Raw genomic sequence first — 27,653 nt, 5'->3', positions numbered from 1 at the left:
GTGTGATTATGTTTTAGAAGTATTCTTGCTGTTTATATAGTTTTCTCATGTGATTTATTGGTATGCTAAGAACAGTATCCTTAATGGAAAAGAGGGGAGGGGGGAAGAGCTGTGTAGACAGGTGACACTGTGTCCCTATCAGTGGTGGAGAGGAGTTTTGTAAGGGAATTTTCCCTCGTGGACTCGTCAGATATCTTGGTGCAGACAGTTGTCTGATTGTATGCCAAGGTCCCATGAGATCTGGGTGAGGGACCTTATAAATAGGATGACCCACATCATTTTGGAATGCCTGGAGTGAGTGGTAAGTCAGGGACAGGTACCCACTGGTTAGGGAAGGAATTCATGCAGGGAAAGTTCCTGATGAGAAGGGGCAGCATAGAGACAACTCCTGCAGTGTGGGGTACTATCCAGTGTCTGGAATAGCATGTGAGGCCCCATACAGCAGTAACAGTATGCCAATAAGCCCTCCACCACTAGTCCAGGGTTGTGGGGAAAGAGGTCCTCAAATATGGATACAAGCTACTTTGGCAAAGGGGAATTCGAGCCAGGTACTAACCTCCATGTTGAAAATAGCAATTTAGGAGTGGGGAAGGGGGCACACTCGTCCCCCTCATTTCTTTGTCAGGCTGCATGCTTAAGGTCTGGTATTTATTTTGGGGGGGACCCAGTGCCTTTTCCCCTATAGAATTCATACCATACGTGAAGAATGTGGTTTGGAATTTGTATTTTTGGATGGGAAATTTGGGGTCTCTCTTGATCTGGCCAGTGGCAGCTGGTATTTTTTTTCTTTTAGGGTTGCAAACCAACCACCCGCCCCCCAGGAGGATGGTCGGGACATCAAAGCCCCCCACTTACCCCATCTAGGAAGCGGACGGGTAGCTTGTCCAGCAAGCGGCAGCTTTCTTCCTCCTCCTGTGCATTACCGCAGCTTCCGCCGTGCATCTGTCTCCTCCTAGGCCTCCAACAGGGTCACCTGTCCTTTCAGTCAATTGGGAAATGGGTATCAGACCCGTGCTTCCTAATTGGTGGAGAGGCGATTCAGTGTTAGAATAGTGAATGAACCTTCACTATTCTAACACCTGGGTGTGCAATGCTCTGCAACCAGTGCCCACCCTATTTGAGCCTCTGGCTCTAATCAGGTGCCAAAAAAAAGAAAAAAAAAGGCAGTAACCCACCATTTTATTCTTCAGGGTCTCTGCTTTCAGAGAATTTATGTTTCTCCCCCCCCCCCCCCCCTTCCAGAAAAGCTATATTAACACATAAACATTTAATTAACATTTAATTGCCCAAGATTTCAAGTGGTCACTTCCTGCCAAGCATAATTTGACATTGTTGCTTTGATACATGACCCCCAGCGCAGTGCCCAGCAACCGCCCAATCCACCATTAGCGATTTATATAATTCAGATTGTATTGACTTCATTGGGGTTAATTCAGCACCTGCACATGAGTTCACCCCTAACAGGTTTGACTAGTTTTTGAAGTTGTTATATTACTAGCATGTGTGGTGTGCATTGCTAGGAAAAACTACCAACGAAAAGACTTTACTGAATGTATATCCACTGCATTCAACAAATAGGATTTTTTTGTCATAGTTACCTGTTAAATACTTTTCTTTGAGTACATCATGAGACACAAAGTTAGGCTACTATTCATTACCTACTGGGTTATACGCCATCTCTAGGTGAATGGACACTGGTATACAAAGACAGGAAGTTATCCCCTATATAACCCCTCCCATACAGGAAGTACATCAGTTTTTGTAGCAAGCACTGAATCCTCAAAAAAGAGGGGAGGGATCTCTGTGTCCCATGACATACACAAAGAAAAGGATTTTACAGGTAAGTATAATGAAAAAAAGCAGAGTTAGACTTACCGGTAACTCCTTTTCTGAGTGTCTTCCAGGACAACCCATGAGACCTAATGATCCTCCCACCAGATAAATGGGCGGTCCTCCAGACCCCATGTCAGTATTCTTGAGAACCATAGGACGTCCCTGTAAAACATATGCATAATACACATAACTTCAAGAAAAAAAACGCGTGGGAATCCGGCTGTCCTGGAAGACTCTCAGAAAAGGAGTTACCGGTAAGTCTAACTCAGCTTTTCTCTAAGTGTCTTCCAGGACTGCCCATGAGATGATGAGCCAGAATTTACCAGTCTAGGGAGGGACAACTGCGGGAAGGACCTTATGACCAAAAGCCTGCTCCTGAGCAGATAGGAGACCCAGGCGATAATGCTTAATGAAGGTTCGAAAAACTGGACCATGTAGAAACAACAACTAATGAGAATCAATCAAATACCTTGATGGAGATTAGTGAATCACAAATGATTGACTATCTCGAAGGGAAACACATGGATAGACTCTGAGATATTGGATCCCCCCCCACGTCAGGTCTAGTCAATAAATCACAGCGTTTCCCTAATTCCTCCAATAACAAATATTTACAGATGTTCCTGGAGGCAGCCATGGAAGACATATGGGCCATAAAATGGGATAAAATAGAACTTGTTATGGATAACCTCTCACTTGATGAAAGAAAAGCTCTCCATGAATTAAAAACATTACCTAATTGTATTATCAAACCAAGTGACAAGGGGGAATGTAGTTTCATGGCCTGAAAGTGATTAGAAATCTACAGACAGCTAAATGATTGTAGTTGTTATGAAAGATGGCCAAGTAATTCCTTTCCCCTAATGGTTAAGGAAATTAATTACCGTCTAACAAAAGCCCTTGAAGTTGGGTTATTTTGTCAAAAAGAATTTATATTTCTTAATATCGCCAACTATAACATACCAATGTTCTATGTAACACCTAAAGTGCATAAAAATCTTTAAAAAAAACCCTGGGAGACCTATTGTGTCAGGGATGGGGGGTCCCCTTGAGCAAATACACAGACAAAAGAATTAAACATCTTGTCAAGGAATTGGCATCTTATGTGCAGGACACTGCAGATATACTGCAAAAACTGAACAACTTGGAGGTACCTGAGGATTGTATACTAGCAGGGATTGATGTGGAATCTCAGTAGTTGGACATTAGACACCCCCTGGCAGGCCCCCATAATGAGTTTTTGATAGAACTACTTGTTTACTTCTAATTGGTTTTGAATAACAATTATTTAATCTTTGATATTAAATACTATCAACAAAAATGGGGTGTTGCCATGGGGGCGTCCTGTGCTCCATGATATGCATGTCTACACTTGTGACGGTGGGAAAGAAAAGAAGTATACAATCACCCAGCATTTCTGGAATATGTAGCCCTCTGGGTATGCTTTATTGATAATGTCCTGGTGGTGTGGATGGGTACTGTGTCACAATTTGAGTCATTCATAGGAGAACTCAATAAGAACACGAGAAACATCTTTGTCACCTGCAAGGTGGACAGGGTAAAATTGAGTTCTTAGATTTGATGATTCATAAAGAGGACTGTAAAATTGTGACCAGTACGTTCAGAAAACCCACAGCGGGGAACACCCTCCTCCACGCCACCAGCCATCACCCTTGGCCACTAATCAGGGGAATCCCTGTGGGACAATTTTTGCGAATTCGTCACGATTGTTCCAAATTCAGGGATTTCCAGAAATAAAGTAAAGAACTAGCCCTAAGATTTCAAAGTAGGGGATAACCCAATTCTGTTATTAAGCTAAACAAAAAGCCCAAATAAAAACAGGTGACGACTGACAAATCCCTAAGCTCTGACAAAGTTCCGATATTCAAAGAATGAAACATGTAAGCTTTTAGCTTTTTATTCTGGGATAGACACCCCTGTCTTTTGCACCCCTGCCCCAGCCTATACTTCAAGATGGCTTTGAGAAACTGAACTGGAAATCTGATGAGACTGATGATATATAAACTTAGAAATTACCAGCATGAATAATTCCTACTAACTATGGAAAACAGACACTGTGACTATGGACTATATTTTTTCTTGGACCACTAACAGCCTGATATACACTGATATTCTACATCTGAAGTGGAATTACTACAAAAACGACAGATGAGCTATTGTTAGCCGGAGATTTATGGCTATCGCATACGGATGGACAGAGCGAATCTCATCCCACATTGGAGAGATCTCTGTATTACCAGCTATCAGTAAGTAATATAATTTTATTATTAATAATTGCCTAGAGGATATACCTGCATGCTGTGGGAATTCTGGCACAGAGGTTACACTGACGCTGTATGTGAAATCTTTCTCATTTGTGTTATATACCTGACCAATTCGGGATTGGAGTGCTAAGTGATCCATTCAGTTCAATCCAGTGTTTACCATTGTCTTTATCATCTACATACTACCATCTAAGTTAACACAGCAGGATTTCTTGTATATCTGAGGAAACATTTTTTTACGATCTTGAGGAGAACTGTTTATTTCTTCCTTTTTTGGACTATTATTTTTGTACGGTCTCTCTGACATTATATGTCCCTGACTGACTGCTTGACTAACTGCGGGAATGATTCATACATTTCATGTTTAGTCTCTGTGACTGTATCATTTCAAAAGTGAAATAGTGTGAATTATTTCTGTGGTTTAGGGAATCACACTGTTCTCTTCAGAAATTATCCAGTTCAGACTTTGCCCTAGGGGGCTTGGGGGATTTAATAGGTGCATAGATCATGCAGGGGAGGGAGGGATTTACCCACTGCATGATCTATATCCCCTTCATTATGTTGTGAGGAGCAACTTTTAGATCACCTAATATATACAGTAGCTATTGGGGAATTGTGTAACCATTGGAGATATAACTCCAATACTTGGGATTCTCCATTTGGTTTTTTATTAGGGATTTAGGAATATTATTATTGGTGCCCAGGTAAGTGCCCTTAAAGGATTAATCTCAGCAATATATGGACAAATAAGTAAACAGGTTAATGGCAAGAGGAAATTAGATTCAGTAAAACTAAAATGGGAACACAAGAACATTGGAGGAGGATACTGGAAGCATCCTCCTTGGTATCCGTTGGTCCATCACAGAAAATAGCGCAGCTAATGCTGCTAAACAGAGCATACTATACTCCTAAACGGCTATTTAAATTTGCTAAGAGAGAGGACGATTGCTGCCTGAGATGTAGGGGTTTGGGGGACCTACTACATATGATGTGGAAATGCCCCAAATTATTTTGTTATTGGGAAGCTGTGATTAATACCCTGCAGGAAACGTTTGATATCAGGTTAAAAAAAGAAGTAATGGTTTGTCTATTGGGATATAGGCAGGAGTTAGAGGAAAATAGGAGTAAAACGGTACCTATATGGAGAAGCTTATTTCAAGCTAGGAAATTGATAGCAGTAAGATGGCAATCGAAGGTTGCCCCTACAGTTAAAAACTGGATTGATGCTTTGAACGAAACCCTCCCAAAAGAGAGAGCAGCTTGTGTAAGGAGACGTAACCTCAAAGAGTTTATTAGAATGTGGGAGCCCTGGTTAAAGGGAAAGTATAGTGGTCCATTGAGCAATTGAAACATTTAGGGATAGTCAGTGGGAGGGGGGAGGGGGGGATTTAAGAAGTAAGTTGGGATAACAAACCTATTGTCGGTAGTAAAAAGAGAGTGGAGGGGAGGATCCTCCCTCTTGCACTCCCCTTGTCTAGTCAAAGATAGGGTGGGGTATACCGCCCTGGGAAGAATATCAGCTGTTGGTATGAAGGCTCCGTTAAGCTGCTCTGTTGTTGGTTTCAAAAGGAAGGGATAAGAGGAAGAGTAGATGCCGGCTCTTTTATTCATTTATTTATTTAACAAAATGATTTAGTTATTTAATGGGTTTGTATGTTATGATGGTAAATATATAAAAAAAAAAAAAAAATAATAAAAAAAGGAGTATTATTATTGGTGCCTGTCCCACACTCCAGTGTGAGCGCTTCCGTCAGTAATACCACTTCCTCCAGTCTGAGTATCAGAGAGATATATTATCATAGCTGCATTGAATACAAGTCTAGACGAAAATAGCTTGTAGAATCTTGAATGCTTTATTGGACAGAACACAACATTTTTATACACATTTAACACAAGGGGTTAGATAACGAGGTAGGGCTGGCTCATGGATACTCCCCCTCCCCTCTAGCACAACTTAAAAGACAATTATATAATTAACATGTTAATTAACACAGCACTTAAGGCAGCCTAGATGACCAGACAATCCGTCCCCGGAGGTCAAATGTGATCAGCTCTTTCAAGGATCATGTATTGTTCAGAAAACAACGAAGAATAGTCTTTGGGCAAATCCAAGAAAACCTTCTCACAATAGCAGAGTTGATGACGTCAGCATCTTCTATGAGCCTCAACATTATGAATCATTCACTATTTATAATATGGCAAATTACAGGGTTCCCATAGTCTGTGTGTCTTGGGAGCATATGGACCGGAATCCAAAATAACACCACCTCCAGGGTCCCCAGGCATACGACTCACAAAGAGCACCATCCAAATGCCGGGGCCAATGATCGGTATACAAGAGGCTAGCATTCAGTCCCCTCCAAATACCTCTGTCCTGGCTAGGTCTGTCACAGTGCCTTTTGTATTTTTTGCTTTTTTTCAGCAAATAAAAATAACTGTAGTTTAACTCTTTAGGGTGTGTATTTATATCTACTTTGTTTGTTTTTCTTGGTCTTTATTAGTAATCTTGATTACACCCCGCGTAATATATGCGGTGAGTGCTACTATTCCATTATAGGCAGGATTCCCATTTGTTCACATTTGTTCCATGTGGTGGCCCTGCAAATTTGTTCCAGTGAGGCTCCAGCCCTCTCAGCCCAAGACGGAGACAAGGCTCTTGTTAAGGTTGCAGTGACAAAAGGCAGAGGAACTTCCCTAATTGTGTACGTTTCAGAAATAGCTTGCTTTATCCATCTAGCCAAGGTGGCTTTAGATGCAGTCTTTCCCTTGTGTGCTCCTGAAATGAGGACAAACTAGGCGTCTGCTTTTCTAAAGGTCTTGTGACCTCAAGGTAGAAGAGAAGAATAATTCTCACATCTAAAAAACTACATTTTCTTTCTTGGTCGCCCTTTGGTGAACTACAAAAGGTTGGCAGTACAATGTCCTCTGTGGAATGTACTGGCCACTTTAGGCAGAAATCCTGGATCAGTTTTCAAAACAACCCGATCCTCAAAAATTATAAGGAAAGGCTCCCTCACTAATAGGGGCTGTAACTCACTTACCCTACGAGCTGAAGTAATTACCACAAGAAAAATCATTTTTAAGGGAAGTAACTTAACTGAAATATCCTCTAGGGCAGGTATATGCAATTAGCGGACCTCCAGCTGTTCCAGAACTACAAGTCCCATGAGGCATACCAAGACTCTGACAACCAAAAGCATGACACCCAGAGGCAGAGGCATGATGGGATTTGTAGTTTTGCAACAGCTGGAGGTCCGCTAATTGCATATCCCTGCTCTAGGGGCTCAAAAGGGAATTCTACCAGAGTTTGAAGCACCAGGGACAGGTCCCAGGTTGGACAACTTCTAACAACTACTGGCCTGGACCTAGCAATTGATTTGAAGAATCTAGCTATAGTGGGATTTTCCAAGAGAGAAAATTGAAAAAAAAAGACACTGATATCTGCCGCCTGTACCTTTAAGGTACTAACTGAAAGACCTTTGTCGACACCCTCTTGAAAAAATTCTAAAATTGAAGGAACATCATGAGTTAATCTTTGATTTTCAGATAACCAAGAATTACATTTATTTCTTCCAAACCTTGGAATATATGGCTCTAGTGACTGGATTTCTGAAATTTAGTAGTAGTTTTGACTACTTTTTCAGAGAACCCCTGGGCGCTTAGTATCTTTTCTTCAGATACCAGACCATCAAGTTTAGGGAAACCACCTGTGGGTGCGACACTGGACTCTGCGATAATAAGTCTTCTCTCTTTGGAATACTCAGTGGAGGCTTTGAGACCAGAGTCTGTAACAGGGAAAACCATGGCCTCTTGGGCAAAAAAGGGGCTATTGGGATAAGATCTGTTTCTTCTAGAAGAAACTTCCGAAGGACTTCCAGAATTAGCCTGATCAGTGGGAAGGCCTAACAGAGGCCAAATGGCCACGGATTCGCTAGAGCATGGATCCCCAATGATTGATCCGCTGGGTTCAGAGAAAATAACTTCTCTGTCTTGTGATTGTTCTGATCTGCGAACAGGTCTGCTTTGGAACATCCCCATCTGTTGGTGAAATTTCGAAATGAAGGGACCAGTTGTCTTGACATACCCGGTAGTGGCTGAGATTATTTGCCAGATAGATTTGTGTCCCCTTCAGGTGCACTGCTGTAATTGAGGCCCTTCTTCCCAAGATAAAATCTCCTGGGATGACAGATTGAAGTATCCAACTCCTTGTACCTCCCTGTTTATTGAGTTACGCAACCATAACAATGTTGTTGGATAGAATCTGGAGATTGTGTCCCCTGATTTCCGTCTGAAATGCTTGCAAGGCTCTCTGAACCGCTAAAAGCTCTCTCTGATTCGATGAAGCTCTTGCTTCCCTTGAGGACCATTCTCCCTGTGCCATTGTGTTGCTGAGGTGCGCTCCCCATCCCCAGGAACTCGAATACATTGTGATCCTCTGGGATATAGGAATGGACCATGGTTGACATCTTGTTAGGTGCGGGTGTGTCCTTCACCACAAGCTTCTTTTTACCCTGGAGGGTAGCAAGACCCTTGATTCCAGGGAACTTGCTTCTCCGTCCCCGTGCCTTAGTAAAAACAGCTGCTCATGGCACTGCAGGAAAGCAAGAGGTCATCAGACCTACTGCTCTTGAAACCTCTCTCAGCAAGACTGACTGATTGGTCCGTAAGGCTGACATTGTTTGAATCATTTTTTCCTGTGGGAGAAAAATGTTTTGGTCTACTGAGCAAAATTCGTACCCCAGATATATCACTTTCTGGCCTGAAATTAACACCACTCTTTGTTTATTAACTTCACTAGAGATTGAAGGAAGTCCTGTACAGTCTGGAGATCCACTTTTGGTATGACTCCACCACCACTAGGAGGTCGTCTAAGTAAGGGATAATAGTTATTGAGTTTAACCTTAGCAGAGCCAGTGCCTCCCCCACCACTTTGTAAAAATGAGTGGGGCTGAGGACAGCCTGAAAGGGAGGACGTGCATTTGAAAGTGCCGAATCTCTGTTCCCATTTGACCACTAGTCTCAAGAATCTTTAGAAGGCTGGATGGATAGGGATGTGCAGATAGGCATCCCTCAAATCCAAAGTGGCCATGAAGCAGTTTGGGTAAAGCAGGTATTTGATTGAATACACTGTCTCCATACAAAAGTGCTTGTACCTGATCGACCGGTTTAGAGACCAGAAGGTTAAGATAAGCCGATATTTTCCTGATGGCTTTCTGATGACAAATATATAGGAATAAAATCCCTTGCCCTGATCCGACCGGGGAACTGGGATCAGGACCCTTTGATCTATCAAGTCTCTAATTTGACTTTCACCCAATCTTGGGGAGAGAAGATGACCAATAATCGCTCTGGTGGCTACCAAGAAAATTCCAGCCTGTACCCATTGGTCCCTAGGTCCAGGATGAATGGACTTGACGTGACTGCTGCCCATTGTGGAAGAAAAGCCCTCAACCTTCCTCCCACTGGGGACATGAGTCACTGTGGCTTGGCGGGTTGTTGAGGAGGGTTAAACAAGATGCCCCCTCTACCTTTGCCCTTGTGCCCTGTCCAATGTTTTTTGGGCCTATTGTCCCTATCTCTAGGACCTTGCTGCCTACTTTGGTCAAGAAATGTTTTTCTGGCTGTCGGCTTTTTCTTATTCTCTGGGAAGGCCTTTTTTCTATTGGCTCTGCGTTCCAGCGCCTCTTGCAGACCTGGACCAAAAAAGATGATCGCCTGTTAAGGGAAGACCACATAGGCGCAATTTGTGGCAGCATCACCTGACCAGGTTTTAAGCCATATGCTTCTTCTGGCCAAATTCTCTAAGACCCGGGTCTTAGCTGTCATTCTTACTGATTCTGCAGAAGAATCAGCCAAAAACCCCACTGCACGAAAGAGGAGAGGGAAAGATTTCAGAATCTGCTCTTTAGAGGTACCTGCCGACAAGTGTGTTTGTATTTGTGTCAACCATACTTCTAAATTTCTGGCTACACACATGGAGGCCAGAGCTCGTTTAAGATTTCCAATGGCTGAGTCCCAGGCTCTGTAAAGAAGGGTATCACCTCTTCTATCCATTGGATCCCGAAGCGTGCCCATATCGTCAAACACTAGGTCTGAGTTTTTAGAGACTTTTTAAAGAGGTACGTCTAACTTAGGATTTTTGTTCCATGGCTGTGCTGTGTCCTCTTCAAATGGAAACCTTCTTTTAAAATGGATGTAAATAATGTAGAGTATACGATTTCCTATCATTTGAGCCCAGTCTTGCCACAAAGAGTTACTCCATCTCTGAGCAATCATCTTTTATTGTTCAGTCAGATAAATCTTGACAAACAGAGAAAAACTTTGTCAAATCCTCCCCCTTGCTGTGAGTGACAGGTGATTTACATGCACTAGCCTAAGAGACATGCATTATTTTTTTAATTCCCTCCCACTCCTTTCTTCTGCTGCTCTTCCAGAATTGGATGTTCCCCACCTCAGCATGGTTTGGCATGCTGAAGTCATGTGGTTACTTTCCTGTCTTTTCACCTGATGTTAGAGATCATAGCAGAAGTTCAGTGTAAGTTCACAGGAGAATATGCATATTGACAAGGGGAGTGTAGAGGTGGGCGGGGAGTCTACTGACATCACGACTCCACCCACCAAGCTCCAGACAACAGACCACCATCATGTATATCCTTCTAGATAACCCATATGGCAGTAGTTTAGAAAGGATGACATTGGGTTTACATCCACTTTAATGTTACCAGTAAAGAAAGGTTCTCTCTCTGGATTTTCCCACTCCAGCTTGATAGTATCAAGAAGTGAACTATGCTCGGGAAAATAGCCTTTTTCTTACCTCTGTACATAAGGTCATGTTTAGACAATTGTACCTTCTCCTCTTCTATATCAAGTGTCATATAGATAGCCTTTAATAAGTCATCTATATCTTCCAATGATAACTTATACCTCAATCCTCTTGCGGATTCTTTATCCCTGGGCCCTGTATTTGACCCTGACTGGGCATATCCGGCCTCAGCTTCAGGCTGAAGTCTTAACTGGAGATGGTCCAGTCAGGCAACCTGAATTTCGTCAATTAGAGTCAATTAGAGTTTTAAACGAGCTAAACGTGGATGTAAGCTCATCTCTAACTGAAGTCAGCATTTTCTGACAGGAGACTACCGGGTCATCCTTATCTAGGCTGTCTATACAAGTGCAGCAAACTGCCTTGCTCCATGAGGAGCCCAATTTGCTTACGCAAACTGCACATTTACTTTTTAGTGGCTGCGCTTGGGCCTTGTAACGAGTCTTGGCCTGCAAGAGAACCAGTTACCCCAATACATTTTATGCCACATACACTCCATAACACCCTGTGCAGGAGAAAAGGAAAATGTGCCCCCTTCACCTAGTCCCTACTGGTTACAAGATAAAAATCAGAACTTTACGAGGTATGTATTAAAGTCCGCTTGTTAATAGCCAACATCCCAAAATAGAATACTATAGAAGTTTTCCCCTTAAAAAAGGCGGGACTTTTTAGGCATAGACTGTGACACCAATTATGGCTTATTGAAAGTATATAAAATGCTTTTATTTAAACATAGAAAAAAAAGAGAACAAGTTCTATATGTACATACATTTACAAAAGGAGAAAGGAAAACATTATTTCCTCCATATAATCATATTCATAAAACCAAATGACTGTTTTATACTTATTTTTCCGGAGGCATACATTGTACATAAGCACATTCGGAAAATGTAAAGACAGTTGAACAAAATTGAGCAAAATAAATATTGTGCGTCCAATGTAACCTACGCGTTATGGAGTCATACGCTCCTTCTTCAGGGATGATTCATTTTTGCACATTTAATTTGAAAAAAAGTAGAATCTACAAAACATAACAAAAATATATATATACATGCGTACAATTCTTCAATTAAAGAAAGGAGGGAAGAAGAAAAAAAAGGGCGGGGGGGAGGGGGAAGGGAGGAAAGGAACACGCACCACCTATACGTTCTTCGCCCCAAGACACAGATATGGACCCAAAGGGGGGTCAACTCACTGGATGGAAACCAGGACCGCAGTGATAGGTTGGCTGTAGGGGAGGAGATGTGAGAGTGGAATAGATGCATGAAAATTTCACATGCCTATATTCAAATAAATGTTACAAATATTTAGTTGCAACACATTATAGCTATGGAGAGTTTTATATGCATTTACCCTCCCAATTAACTCCCATTATTGTCCTTATAAAAAGAGGACAACCTTGAAAAAGGAAATTATGTATGGAAAGCTATATCGTAATAACAATCCCATAAACCGATAATTTCAAAATACCTTTCACTGATCTTGTACCAGAAGCGTCTTTTAAGATGGTTTCATATGTCCAAAAGTGACTGAAGTTATCATGCTCAGAGCATGTCGTTTTGAAGGAGATTCCCCAAATTTATTGTTCACAGACTTCGGTGCACAAAACAGTCTGTTCACATACTTTGGTAGTATAAAACTTGCACATTCGCCGCAGCGTCTAAGTGGTCACAGAATCTCTAGCATTGTATAGAAGATTACACCTGGGGCATATACATCACGTCCAGCCTGAGGAGAGGATATTACATCCATTAGTTCCCCTTCATTATCAAACAGAAACGCATACAAAGCGGTGTGAAAGATAGATTTGTTACCTTCAGCTGTATCTCTAGAAAGTCGCCTCCTCGTTGACCATTGCGGACTGAACACAGACCGCTCATGGTTCGTTAATATATCCCACAACCCCACCTTCTTACCTCCCCTTGCAGGTGAAGTTGGTATCACTCACCTGTGTAACCTATCACATCTAAGGGCGGTCCCCCGGGTGCGCGGCGCACGGCGTCGCCCCATGCCCACATCCAAAATGGTGCCGTGGGAGGAGTGACGTCATGCGCCACGTTCCCACCGACACGCATGCGCAGATCGTTCCTTGTATCCTATAGATGAACAACGAGTAGCGTTGAATAGACTACATCCCCCAGGGAGCACAGCGCCAGCAACCCCGGCTGGCAGCTGTGCACTCATGTCGGATGTGTCAGTACATTCAACTATACGTCCGCCCAAGGTGTCTACAGGGCGGACGTAAACAAAACCCATGAGGGAAAAAAAAACAGGAGGATAGGGTGATGTAGCACCCATCCCCCGCTGTTCAAAAAAAGTGAACAGGACTGTGAAAAGGAAGGCCACCAGGACGGAAAAGTACCTGCCAATTAAAATCAATCAACAGTGTCATCCCACCCATGGTGGCCTGTGCGTGCCGGGATCCCATCCAAAGCAGACCCCCAAGATAAAAAAGAAGAAGGGGACCCTTCTCGTCGAAGGGAGAAGAGGAATACGGGTGGAAAAAACAGACAAAAAAAAGGAAAAACCGGAAAGGGAAGAAGGGGCTATTGTATATTTATATATCTACTTCTCCATACCCCCTGATACGAAGCCTTCCAAGAAGGGTCTATAGTTTACCGCCTCATTTAGGCCGGAGAAGGTTGTGGCTTGTAATTGAAAGATCCATTTTAATTCTCTTTGCAGCAAAGCCTTATTCCAATCCCCCCTCTTTTTTTTTTTTTTTTACTGGTTACAAGGGGGAGAATACTCACAGGATGTGCGAGCAAGTAAAATACACTTCAGGCTTACCTGTGAGGTGCTGGTGTTAGGGCCTGCTTCCGCTGCCTGTGCAGGTGTTGCAGAGGAGTCCATCCCACCCTGGTAGTAGTTTAGAAAGGATGACATTGGGTTTACATCCACTTTAATGTTACCAGTAAAGAAAGAAAGGTTCTCTTTCTGGATTTTCCCACTCCAGCTTGATGGTATCAAGAAGGGAACTATGCTTGGGAAAAAAGCCTTTTTCTTATGTAAACCTCTGTACATAAGGTCATGTTTAGACAATTGTACCTTCTCCTCTCCTATATCAAGTGTCATATAGATAGCCTTTAATAAGTCATCTATATCTTCCAATGATAACTCTGCTGGGTTTCCAGCCTCCCTGTTCGTGCTGATTTTAGAGACAGGAACGAACATCTCCGACACCCATTGATGATGTCACACACCCCGGAAGTGACCCCGCCAGATACTTCCTTTGGGCCAGCTTGGAACACATAAGTTCCGCCCCTCCATGCGTTCTCCTTTGCCCTACACACTCCAGCCATGCTGTTTAACACGCAGAGAACAGCCGACTGCCACCATGCAGCTTGCAGACTGGAGCTCCAACTTACACCGCCGTGCTGGCATTCCCCATGCACTGAGAAGCAGGGACAGCAGCCACAGACCTACTCCCCTGGTGGATGTGCTGCTCTGGGACAAGAAAAAGGTATAAATACCACTCCAAAAACGCCACAGGAGCCATGTTCATGAGACCTAGGGGAACCAATTCCAGGAAACATGTTACCCCCCATCCGGAGGAAACACTAATACTGACATGGGGCATGGAGAACTTCCCTTTTATCTGGTGGGGTTAACGTGTTTCCTGTCCTGGTAGGAGGGAGCCCTAGGTCTCATGGGCTGTCCTGGAAAACACTGAGGCGGCGTACACACGGGCGGACTGTCTGCCCAAACTAAGTTCGTCAGACAGTCCGCTCAAACTTTTGAATGAATGAACGAACTTGCCCACACACGGCACTTTTTGAGCGGACTAATACGGCAGACTAAGTTCGTCGTACTAAGTCCGCGCAACTTTTGAAATGAACGGACTCGCCCACACACGCGGAGGAAAGTCCGCTCATTTCGAGCGCGTGTCAAGGTAGGCGGGGCCCGCGACGGAGACGCCGCGGGCCCCGCCGCCTGGAATGGACTTAAAGGGGAACCCCAACGCCGAAAAAAATCGGCGTGGGGCTCCCCCCAAAGTCCACAACAGAACCTTGTCCGAGCAGCCGGCCAGGAAAGGGGGGCGAGCGAGCGCTCCCCCCCCTCCTGAGCCATACCAGGCCGCGTGCCCTCAACATGGGGGGTGCCTTGGGAAAGGGGGGGCCGCGCGGCCCCCCCACCCCAAAGCACCTTGTCCCCATGTTGATGAGGACAAGGGCCTCTTCCCGACAACCCTGGCCGTTGGTTGTCGGGGTCTGCGGGCGGGGGGCTTATCGGAATCCGGGAGCCCCCTTTAATAAGGGGGCCCCCGGATACCGGCCCCCCACCCTATGTGAATGAGTATGGGGTACAATGTACCCCTACCCATTCACCTGTGAAAAAAAGTACAAAAAAAACACAACACAGGGTTAAAATATTTTATTGCACAGCTCCGGGGGTCTTCTCGCCGTACTCCTCCGCTATCTTCTTGTAGCTCTTTTGCTAGCGGAGGAGTCCGGCTTTCTTCCTCCCCGCCGCCGGTCTCTTCTCCCGACTTCGGGGGTCTTGTCCCCCTCTTCGGTTCTTCTGCCGGGCCACCGCGCCTTCTTATAGCTCTTTTAGAGGCGGTGGCCCGGTCTTCTGTCGCCGCCTTCCGTTCTTCTTCTTCTTCTTCTTAGATTAGGTTTCCTAGATCCTTCAGCGCACAGATCCTTACGGGTGGCAAGAATACTCTTGCTTGGATCATATCTATGATCAGACCTAAATACTTCAGATTTTGAGCTGGTCTCAAGGCTGACATTTCAGTATTTATGACCCAGCCTAATCTTTCCAAATACCACTGTGCAGGTTATGCTCTGTTCTAGAGCCTGTAGTGAGCAATCTCGGAGCAGGATATCATCCAGATACCCAAGCACCAAGATCCCTTGGGCCCTTAGAAGACCCAGTACTGGTGCTAGGACCTTTGTGAACACCCAGAGAGCTGTGGCAAGCCTGAAGGGTAGAGCCACAAACTGAAAATTGCAGGGACCTCTGATGAGGCTGAAAGATAGGTACCTGTAAATACACGTCCTTTATATCAATGGAGGCTAGAAAGTCTCCCATCTGGAGTGAGGCTCCAACTGAGCGGACAGACTCCATCTGAAAGGACCGGATTAGTAGATACGGATTCAGGGATCTTAGATCTAAAAGGGGCCTTGTGTCCCCGTTTGGTTTTGAACCTTGATAAAACCCACGTGATTGGGTAAAACATGTCGGTCATTACACCACAACGGCGATGCCTTTGACAGTGGATGACGCACCTCGTCAAGTCAGCGCAAGCGCATTACACGCCATGAGGACAGTGGGAGTGATTTCTCTGCAATGAGCCTAGGCGGCTTAACAGCAAGCGGATCCATAGTGTGCCACTTCTCGGCTCTCCATATGGGAATCAAGCACCCTGAGTGATTGGACAGAGCACTGTGGGACCTTCCACTAGGCAGAGCTTCATAGGGCCACTTAGGATGTTGTTTTTTTTTAGCCATCAGAGACCCATATCTAACGGTCAGTTGAGCAGACCATTAGTATTTTGACTGTTCTAATAAACAAGTCTTGTCCTGCAGATACCTTCTACCCACTGTTCTATTTTGTCAGACCTCCCACTGAACCCCTAATTATGGGTTTGGCCTGAGGCTGCAGGTTTAAATAACTGACTGGTTTGGCTACATGTGCCACTCTCCACAGCGTTTACCATTAGCTGGACATAAAGTTTATTCTGTCAATCCAGCAGCACTGGCTTCCTACTCAGTATTCAGGCCTTTAACAATTATATTCTAAACCCCCCCCCCCCCCCAAGCTGGGGCTTGATGGTCAATGGTGGCTGGATATGCACATGTCCTGATGGTGCCTGTCACTGGGACTTCTGTGGCAATTTAGCACCATATTTTAATATGTAACCTTTTATTTACATAGTGCGTGCTTACTGTATGTTGTGACAGCTGCTTTTACATAGACAACGTTGTCTTATTGCAACATTTATTCTAGGTGGTAGGTGCCCAGTTTTTGTAATAAATGTTTATTGCACAATTTTCCTTAGTTAAGCTGCTTGGTCCACCTGTGACTTCTTTTAAGGGGGGTCTCTCCCCCCCCCCCCCCTCATTTCATATGATTGTTTTTCAGTCTGAGACTGCACCATATTTGGTGAGTCAGCTAACCAGGAAAGTCACACCTGTCATGCGCACACACACACACACATTTGGTGGCGCAGCAGCTATTATAAATTGATTGTTCCCTAAGCTTTTTTTCCCCTCTGCATGTTTGAATAAAACCCCAAGCCCCTTTCAGATACAGGAACCTGCACAATCACTCCTTGATGCACTAAATGATGGCGTGCCTGAAACAGTACGTTTTTGGAGGATCTGAGGGAATGCTAGATCTTAGACCTGAGTGGGAACCCCACACCGTAACTGGGATATAGGTTGAGGTGACCCACTGTTCTCCAAAAAGGTCCACAAAGTGCAGCAGCCCCCCACCCAATAGAGGGCACACCCTCAAAAGGTCTTGGTGCCAGGTTTAGAAGAGCTTTGGACCCAGGGCTTTTTCTTGCCCTAGCACCCCATTGGCAGCATAACCGCCTTGGCACTGAGACACCTGAGGAAGCAGTCCCTGATGTTTTAAACGTGGGACACCTGGTACTTAAAGTGGTTGTAAACCCTTACAAACCACTTTGACCCACAGGTAAGCCTAGATTAAGGCTTACCTGTAGATCCAAGAAATATCTCCTAAACCTATACTGTTTTGGAGATATTTACCCGAAGACAGCCACAGCTATCTACAGCGCATGTGCTGTAGACAGTGGCGCGCAGGCGCACTGGGCAGGCTGCGGCGATATGCCGCGAGTGTCAGCTCCCGTGCGCATGCGTGGGAGTGATGTCATCGCAGCTCCGGAGAATCACAGCGCTGGAGCCGCGAGACTCGGAAGTCGCTCCGGGATCCATGGCAGCGGCGAAGATGAAGACGGAGGACCGCTTCAGGGGCTTTGTTCTCAGGCAAGTTATTCATAATGAACTAGTATGCTAAGTAGAGAGCTCTTCCCTCCAGAAATCTTTTGGATGTATTTGTCCAAGTCAAACATTCCCCAAGAGGGGAAACCTGTGAATAACTTCTCAGCTGACCAGTTCTTAAGCCACAAAAGTCTGCACATGTACAGAATATAAAAAAAAAAAAAAAAAAAAAAAAAAATTGGATCAGGATGTTCCCAATCAGCATACACCACCTGTTCCAACAGTGGGTATAAGGGGGAAAGCCTGTGCAGCCTGAAGAGTCCGGGAGAGCGCTTTTTAACCTCTGCTAGAGGCAACTTAAAAACTCAGAATGAATCATCTTGGTAAGATTCTGGATCAAAAGCCTCTTCAACTGAGAGGCACACCAACTGGATCTCTTGTCCAGATTGCTCAGAAGCAGACTCATCTGCCTGGCGCTCCACAGAATACTGGGCTTTTAGCTCTTGCCCATCCTTAACCCATTCCTTCACCAAACTAGGAGACTCTGGGGATTAAATCTGTCATGGTTCTTGCCACCCTGAGGGATGGAGGCAATCATGTGCTCTAACTCGGCTAGGGTCGATGACTGTTCACCCATTATCACCAAGGATGAAGCAGTAGTGTTAACTGTAGGCACAATAGCAGATAGGCACAGTGGCTCAGAAGCCTCTGGTTTTTCAGGGCATATAGCACTAGGGATGTCACTAGGTTCATCATCAGGAGCTACTGACATAGGTGAGCCCTTCCCTGTAGTCTTAGCCCCACTCATGGGTGTAGTATTAACACGCCTCAGAAGGGAGACCCTTTAGTAGGGCTCACCAAGCCCTTATGCCACAATCCTGCCAAGCACCTGGTGACCCAGCTAAGGAGAAATGAACCGCTGCAAATGCCTTGTCTGTTCCCAGCTGCCTTCTGGAAGCACCACATGCTTGACAAACCGCTTAAATAAGCTGGCTGTGCGCTGGGATGTGTGCACATTGTCCTGACAAACAGGTGTGGCTGTAGTTGCATATGGATGCAAATCTGTGCCCAGATTAGGCTACAGTAGGTAATTAGCAGCTTAAGTGTGTCCCATGATGTATGGGAAAGAAACAACCTATGCCTGAATCAAATGCAGCAATGGGATACAGGGATCACTCCCAATGAGTGATTGTATCACATCAGAATTCACTGATCAGTGCTTGCAGCCAATTGTTGCAAGTGCCGATTGAATGCTGGCTTAAAGAGGAAGTAAACCCTAATGGGTTTACTTCCTCATTCATTCCCCGCAAAGCATAATGGACTACTATGCATCGCATAGTAGTCCATTATGTGTCACTTACCTGACACAGGAGCCAGCGACGTCACCGCTGTCCCCTGTAGTCCGGCACATCCATCTTTTCGGTGGGGTCTCGCAGCTCCTCCGCTGTCATTCGGCGGAGCCGCGATGACGTCACTCCTGCGCATGCGCACGGGAGCCGACACGCGCGGCAGCTCCGTTGTTGGAAATGCAGCGCTCAGTGCGCCGATTTCTACGGTGCATGCGCCGTAGACAGCAGTGCCTGTCTTTGGGCAAATATCTCCTAAACCGTATAGGTTTAGGAGATATTTCTTGGACCTACAGGTAAGCCTTAATCTAGGCTTACCTGTAGGTCAAAGTGGTTTTTAAGGGTTTACAACCACTTTAAGCAAGATGTTGAAAAAGCAGCCAGTTAAACTTACTTCTGTTGGACAGCAGTACACATGTCCTGAACATGGGACAGTTTCAGCACACTAGGCTTTAGAATGAGCAGACCATTCTGTCTCAACTCATAATCAGTACTCCATTCATGGAGGAAAGGACTGACCGAGTCTCTGGTTTTTCAAAATTGAAAGATCTTTATGTGCAACAGTGAATAGTTTCAGTTTTAAGCTTACAGTGTCATCAGAGCAGACTTTTACAATGCAAGTGAAGTGTTGTAAACAGTTACAATGTTTTAGACCCATTTTCCGGGTTCTTTACAAGTGCCATGCCCCAAATTAACATAACCAAGTTATTCCACACAGAATTAAAAAAAAGTCAGGAGGTTAATTTATTTGTTTTTTTTTAAAAGACAAAAAAATGTCAGTGCATTAGTTGTAGCCACATACATACAAATAAAATTATAAATAAAATCTTTTCATAAAACTTTAAAAAGACAAGCACAGATTTTTCTTCTAAAGTGATTTTCTTTGTGTTACCATCTTGTTTACCCAGTGGTAACGGTCAATGCGAGGACCTGAAAATACAGCAGACTGCCTGGGGTGTTTGTAGTGTTTGTTTTGTGGAGGATAGCTTTGTGGAAAATAGGAGGCTGTAGACTGCTGCTGATGGTACCCATCATTTTGGTAGTTCTTTCTACGAGGAAACTGGGACCAAGGCTGTAGAGATTGATTGTAGTCTGTACACTGCACAACAGAAAGATCAGGTTAAATAAGACAAGTTGTGAAACCAGTCCCAAATCATGAACAAGCATATTCAGTAAAGTATAGAACCATGTCCAAAAGCTAGTTACCAACCAAACCAGATATTTTAATGTCCTAACCAATTTAGGATACCCCAGCGGGTTCTGTATACCTACTTTTTATACTTAAGTTTAGGATTTTGGACGTTCATTGAAGATTAACCACTTCAATACAGGGCACTTCTACACCTTCCTGCCCAGACCAAATATCAGTGCTGTTGCATTTTGAATTACAATTGCGCGGTCATGCTACACTGTACCCCAACTAAAATTTTTATCATTTTGTTCCCACAGATAGAGCTTTCTTTTGGTGCCATTTGATCACCTCTGGGATTTTCTGCTAAATAAAAAAATTATATAATATATATCTATATCTTTGTAAATAAGCAAGTTGGTTTTCTCCTTCACTGATGGGGCTGCACTGGCAAGGCAGCACTGAGATTCCAGTGCCAAATTATGCCCATTGTGGGCACCGATTGGCATCCCTGGTGGTCCAGTGTGGGCATCCTCAGGGGAGGAAGAATGGAGCTGTGCTGATAATCAGCAGAGACCCCCCCCCCCCCCCAGATCGGAATTGGTGTGTCAGTCTGACACAACGATCATTGCAATGAACTCCCCGGGGGCACGCAGTGGCTTAATATCCTGACAACGTCATGTCTGGTTTCAATACCCTGACCACTTTGCCACCAAAAATGTTAACCTTTGAAATTTCATCTCAACTCAGTAGGCATTCTCATAGTAGCCTACAGCAGGGGGGGGGGGGGGGAGTGTTTAACACAGTTATGCCATGCATGTCAAGTTGCCATTTTTAATCCTAGAAGACAGACATTTAAAAAACAGATGGCATGAAGGGGTAAGTGGTCTCTAAAATCTTCCCAGGTTTAGGTACAATGAGCTAAGGCGTTTATGGCCCCAACTAGCAGATACAATCCAGCATGTTTAAATACAAAAAGCATAATCAAATCTAGGCTTGCTCAGCACTTCCGCCAATATGCACAAATACAATATATACCTGGTAGATGCTGTTGGGGTTGCTTACGGTAGGAATAGTCTTTGGCTCTTTAATGGTGGTCTCCTCATCAGAAGAAGATGTACCAGAATGGTAATCTGAAGTTGCTTTCAGAACAGCTGTGCTAATCCGTTTAGACACATTGAAGTCACTTTTTCCCACAAAGCTGGCAATTGTAAAAGGGTTATTTTTCTCTCCATACCTGGAAGGAAAGGGCTACATTAATATATGACAAAAAAAAAAAAAAAAAAAAAAAAAAAACCCCAATGAATATCAGAACGCCATCTCAAAGCCGATGCCTGCACATAACCCAATTCCCCCCTGAAGGGGCAAGATTATACTACAGTCATCCTAGTATGCAACAATATTATAACACTTTCTTAAAGCCATCATGAATACAATCTTATGTTGTAAAGGTATAAAGTATTCTCGCGCCAGACTACGTGCTCTAAAGTAAAAATAAAGACTATGGTTGCAGCAAAACACCGGCAGGGGTGATAACCCTCCCCAAAATAAGTGATAATAAATAATAGTTGGTGTTGCGCTCCAAACAAACAAGGATGTAAAGCTTGTAAAACACTTAATAGTGCAACTTAATAAAGTGCAATAACAATCGGTGTATCAAAAGTGCATAAAGTGCTGAAAATAATAATCAAAATCCAAACGCACATCAAAAATGTGCCCTAGAGTATAACCATTCAAAAGGTGCTCTGAGATATCACATCAAATAATAGTTGACTATGATCATGCAAAATGTGAGTCCATTCAGTGGTAAACGAATCAATGTCCTGCGTGACCAAAAAATAAATAAAAAAGGGGGGCCTTCCCTGATGAAGTCACATGACGATACGCGTAGGAACGCTATTGGAGAGTGAGGACACCGGAAGTGACGTCCGGAGTACGAGCGCGGTGCTCGTTCGTTTTGTAATTGTACATTTTATATTTTTTTTTAAATGTGAGTACCCAAGCTTTTTTCTTATTTGAATAAATCGAAATTGTGAATACATACTTCACTATTGGAGTGTTCCCCTTCCTTCCCTCTATGATACTATATGCATATGGTGATTGAGTGTCCAGAGTAAAACCATTTACTAAACCCACACCAGCGGATAGCAAGTGTCTCTTGGAATGCTGTTTACCTTACAGCAGTAAGGTAGTTACTGCACCTATTGTGTGAACACAAGATTCACAGGAGCACCGGTGGAATTACCCCCCCTTTTTTTTTTTGTCACGCAGGACATTGATTCGTTTACCACTGAATGGACTCACATTTTGCATGATCATAGTCAACTATTATTTGATGTGATATCTCAGAGCACCTTTTGGATGGTTATGCTCTAGAGCACATTTTTGATGTGCGTTTGGATTTTGATTATTATTTTCAGCACTTTTGATACACCGATTGTTATTGCACTTTATTAAGTTGCACTATTAAGAATATATTATAATATATAATATAATATAATATATTATATTATATATTATAATATATTATATATTATAATATTTTTTTTTTTCTCATTGCTATTGCACGCTGTTCCACCGCTATTTTTGATTTCACATAGCACTTGATCTGTTACTGTTTACATTAGGTTTAGTGCACCGTTTGATGCACTGCACCAAAGTGGATATATACACTGAGTTTATTTATGCACGTAGTTTATTCATTTACTATTTATTGCTGTTTAGGCACTGTAGTTAGTTTATTTTAGTTTACTGGCATCCTTGTTTGTTTATTTGGAGCGCAACACCAACTATTATTTATTACAATCTTATGTTGTAACCCAAATGTTACTAAACATTGAGCTGTTCTGTTCAACCTTCATGGTCTTTAAAGCAGTAATAAAGGGGAACCCCCCCCCCCCCCCGGAGGGTGCAAGTCATAATGCGCTAGTATGCACTGCAGACTTGCCCTAACACAAAGCCCTCTAGCAGTATGCCATCACTGCTTCCAGGGTCATGACAGTCACTCCCACAAGATTCATTGTCATATCACAGTGCAGTCAGTGGACAGCACACTTCAGTGACATCACTGGACACTACAAATTCTCATAAATTTAGATTTTTACTGTACCTACAGGCAAGCCTCATTCTAGACTTACCTGTAGGTACAACTCAAAGCAGAGTTTACTCTTGCTTTAAATGAGTTTGCATGAGCTAGGGAAACAGATCTAGCCACACACATTTTGCCTTCTTGTACATCAGCACTTGAGGATCCCTTGACTGACATTTGCCTGAAAAAAAATACTTTTAATAGTTGCCCGTCATGCAAATGTTACCCATCAAGGATTAATTGTGACAAATAACGTGAAGCCCAAATAAACATTAATCATTTTTAACAATTAGGCTAGCTTCAGTATATAAAGTGCTAGAAATTTATATTGACTTGTTTAAACTTTTTTAAATTTCAGACTTCCTGGTTTCTGGGATAGGCCAGAATTACATTATATTCTAGGAGTCTTCATGGGCATTCCCCCCCCCTTTTGTCTGGAAGAGGGGCTGGGCTTTGTCTGCATGCAAGCGCAGATGGATCCCAGGAAGTAAATCAACTGCCGTTACTCAAGATAGCAACGCTAGAAATGTTAGGATTTTAGTCAACGATTTCGTAAAAGGAGACGAAGGGGTGCACAATTTTGCTTTGAATATTAAAAATAGTGGTTTCAGTTTTTGGTGCTCCGATCAGTTGAGTTCTGTCTTAAAAAGATTCATGGAACTTATGAAAGTGATCATTGCATTACCTAATTTAAGACCAGTTAACGCACTTTAATTGAACCTTCTGAAAATACTTAGAGTAGGTGGCAGCTGCAGGCACCGCAATGTACCGATATGCACACTGGTGCTCCCAGAGGCACGATCCCATGACTGCTGTGTCTGGTGAACACAGCAGATCTCAGCAGCCAGATGCCAAATGCCTTGAGCATCCAGGATCTCATGTGAACGCTATGCCCAATGATGTCATGAATTGCTTCCATTCATGACTTTACCATTGTGATACTGCCATTGGGCCACAGCACCATGTGATTAGATGTAGCCAAACACAATGGTAAGAAAGTGGTGATGAATGAAAGCCATTCATGACAGCACTGTTAAAGTTTAAACTGACACCCTGGTTTACTTTACAAAAAGGGGTAATTTGTACTGTCTTGGCATTTTAAGGGCCCCAAGATATAAGACAGTCAGTATATCAGGAATAAGCAATTTTTAAATGTATACAGTATATCAGGGATACGCAGTTAGCAGACCTCCAGCTGTTACAGAACTACAATTCCCATGAGCCATAGCAAGACTGACAGCCACAAGCATGACACCCAGAGGCATGATGGACTTGTAGTTTTGCAACAGCTGGAGGTCCACTAATTGCAGATCCCTGCTGTACATCATATGTAGACTCAAGTGTCAGACTAAACTTAGCTGGGTATTTAAAGAAACGTAGCAAGATATTCTGGCCTAAAGTTATGACAAAAAGGTTTGTGCAGGAACAAGTCTTAACATTTTGGGATTTGTTTTATCTAGCAAAAATATAAAACCCAACAGGATTTAAAAAAAAGTGCAGTGTTGCATGGCTGAGCAATTGCCAGTTAAAGTAGCAGTGCAGAATAAAAAAAAAAAAAAATCTTAGTCATGAAGGGAGTAAACCCGTCAAGTGGTTAGCAGTTGCTACTCCTTAGTTAACAAATTGTGTGCCCATGCCTAGTTTGATTGTATGGATGGTTCTAAGCTAGTGACACGCAAAAAAAAAAAATAAAATAAAAAAACAGAAGCAACACCTACCGGCAGCAAACCTCAAATGGATCCACCCAGATAGTCATTTCTTTCGGCAGTCCAAGATCGTCATAATCTACATTGCTTTCTGCACATGCTTGTGCCAAGACAGAGTCAACACTCTGACACTTGTTTATTCTTATGCATCTTGGGAGAAGAAAAAAAATATAAATAAAAAAAGTGTTATACTGCGCAAAAGATAAAAGTTAAACCACTGTTAAAACAGACTTCTAACTCCTTAGTTAACTGCATCTAATCTTTTGCTTTCATTTTAACAGCCAGCAAGACGCCAAGCTCTAGTGGTTAAGGCCTGCAAACCACCACTGGAGACCATAGACATTAAGGCATCAGTAAAAGGGTGATTAACCCTTCTGTGAGATCATGACATTTACTCAAACATTGAAGGGTTTAGAGGACAACAACAAATTCTCTTTTCAAATAAGAATTTCTCAGGTGCCAGGTAATTACACACATGCATCAACCACAAAGCTAATGGGCAGGGTCCCAGGACTTGCAACCCATGGAAATGCAATTAAGGACTGTTTTGTGACTTGGCAAAATATCTGTAAATTCATTATTATAGTCAATGAAGTTCATGGAAGCCTGTAATTGTACATAATCTCTCAGTTAAACTTAAATATACACAACTTACCGAAAAGCTTGTCCTTTGGTGGGATTTTCTACATACCAATGAGATTTATATCTTGCAAATAGTATGGTGGTCAGTTTAGCTGCAAATTTTTCAATTTTCTGCTTGCTCAGCTTCCTGTGCTTCTTCACAAGCATTGTGATAAAGACTACTGTGGCAGCAATTTCTTCTTTCATGGTAGGATAGTCTTATTGTGACACAGGATGTTGGAAAACAGCTAAGAAAACAAAATCCATGGGGGAATCATAAAACCATACCCATTATGCAAGGGAACTAACACAAGACTGGTTTACCCCTACAAATTTACAATGTTGTATGAACATTTAAAGGTTAACTTTTTTTGTCTTATGGCTGGTCTGGGGATAGAAAAAAAAAAAAAAAACACGAACATACATGGTCACCACCAGACCTGCATGTAATACATTACTCACAACTATGAGTTGTATGAGGAAATGGCAGGGTCTATATCCCTTTGGGAAAATTTTGCATAAAAAAAAAATGTTGCAGAGGATTCCCCAAATCTTGTAATTTCTGGGGGGCATCCATGCAGCCATTTAGAATATCCAGTTACAAGCAATTGTAATTATAGCACATACAATTTTATGGGCTATAAGTTGATATTACATCCCCCCCCGAGGAGTTACCCATTAAAATTACAGAGATCGATTTAAGGATTGTAGCCCATCTCCACACTTTTTTTTTTTTTTTTTTTATTATATATTAGCATGGTTCCAACATAGATATACTAGTTTCATGAAAGCATGGGTTGAACCACAGTATGCAGGATTACAAGTAATTTAGGGGCAGAAAGCAGGAGTTATACCTTCAGGTACCCAAAAACTCCATAATACAACCACAATTTGCTCTGCAGACCAAGTAAGAACTTAACCAAATACTAGATACCAACACTATGGGTTGGAAACATGCATTAACAGGTTGACACAAGCAACACAGAAGCCAGTAGGCATTAATTAGGACAAGGAACCCAAAAAAAGTCACCCATTGATACTAGTATTACCCCCCCCCCCCCCCCCATTTTAAACAAAGTCAGGGGGAGGGGGGGGGGGGGGGCTGTTCCAGGGATCACCTGCAGAAACCAGTATGAAAAATTCAGTCAAGGTTAGAGCACAAAAGAATAAAGCTGTCTATTCTTGGTTGTTGGCAACATATTATATTTAATTACTAATTGCACTGCCAACATCCCTTTAACAGGACATTTACCTACAATATATTATGTTGTTTGGGGCACACAACCACACCATTTACCACCATTATACTGGGGGCAGCTTATAGTTTTCACAAAGCAATATATATATATATATATATATATATATATATATATATTCTCTCCCCCGACAACTAAAAAAAAAAAAAAGAAGAAGAAAAAGCCAGCCATTTGAATCACAGCCTACTCTAGCCCAAGGCCATCCTACTCACCTGAAATCAAGCTTATACTCTTACAACTCCCACCTCTAGCTGGGGTTTAAATAGGCTGGGATGTGGATTCAGCCTAATGCAGGTGTCCCTGATACACATGACATTAGTTAATTAACTCTTGTACAATTCCAGACCAGAGAACCAAAGCAAACCTTGTAAGGCTCCATGCATACTGAAGCTCAAAAAAGCTTTTTCTGGACGCCAGATTGCTGGCAGAAAACGCTGGTTGAAAAACTTGCTTTTAACAGCGTTTTGTACTAGCGTTCATGAGCGTTTATGGGCGTTTTCAATAAAAATACACAGAGGACACTCCAAAAATCCCACAGTGCATTCCAAACTCCCGCAATGCATTGAAAAAATAGAATGCAGAATTAGCGTGTGTTTATGAGTGTTTATGAGCGTTTATCTGCGTTTGACGTTTTTTGGCAGTGAAAAACGTCACT

At 43.0% G+C, this 27,653-nt stretch overlaps 1 protein-coding gene across 1 annotated transcript; it reads right to left on the bottom strand.

The window, feature by feature from the left end:
- Positions 1-19,728: 19,728 nt before the first annotated feature.
- Positions 19,729-27,222, bottom strand: BTG4 (BTG anti-proliferation factor 4). Its single transcript, XM_077456109.1, has 5 exons — positions 27,211-27,222; positions 25,777-25,990; positions 25,134-25,271; positions 21,366-21,564; positions 19,729-20,297 (listed from the first exon to the last, which is right to left on the bottom strand). Exons 2-5 carry the CDS (start codon positions 25,947-25,949, stop codon positions 20,067-20,069), a joined length of 741 nt encoding a protein of 246 aa, XP_077312235.1. The 5' UTR covers positions 25,950-25,990; positions 27,211-27,222; the 3' UTR covers positions 19,729-20,066.
- Positions 27,223-27,653: the final 431 nt, after the last annotated feature.

The sequence above is a fragment of the Lithobates pipiens genome, unplaced genomic scaffold (assembly GCF_037356315.1).
Source record: "Lithobates pipiens isolate NorthernLeopardFrog02 unplaced genomic scaffold, aLitPip1_a1.2 Scaffold_27, whole genome shotgun sequence".
NCBI lineage: Eukaryota > Metazoa > Chordata > Amphibia > Anura > Ranidae > Lithobates > Lithobates pipiens.
The sequence above is the reverse complement of the archived record's forward strand: the minus strand, read 5'-3'. Positions and strand labels throughout refer to the sequence as shown.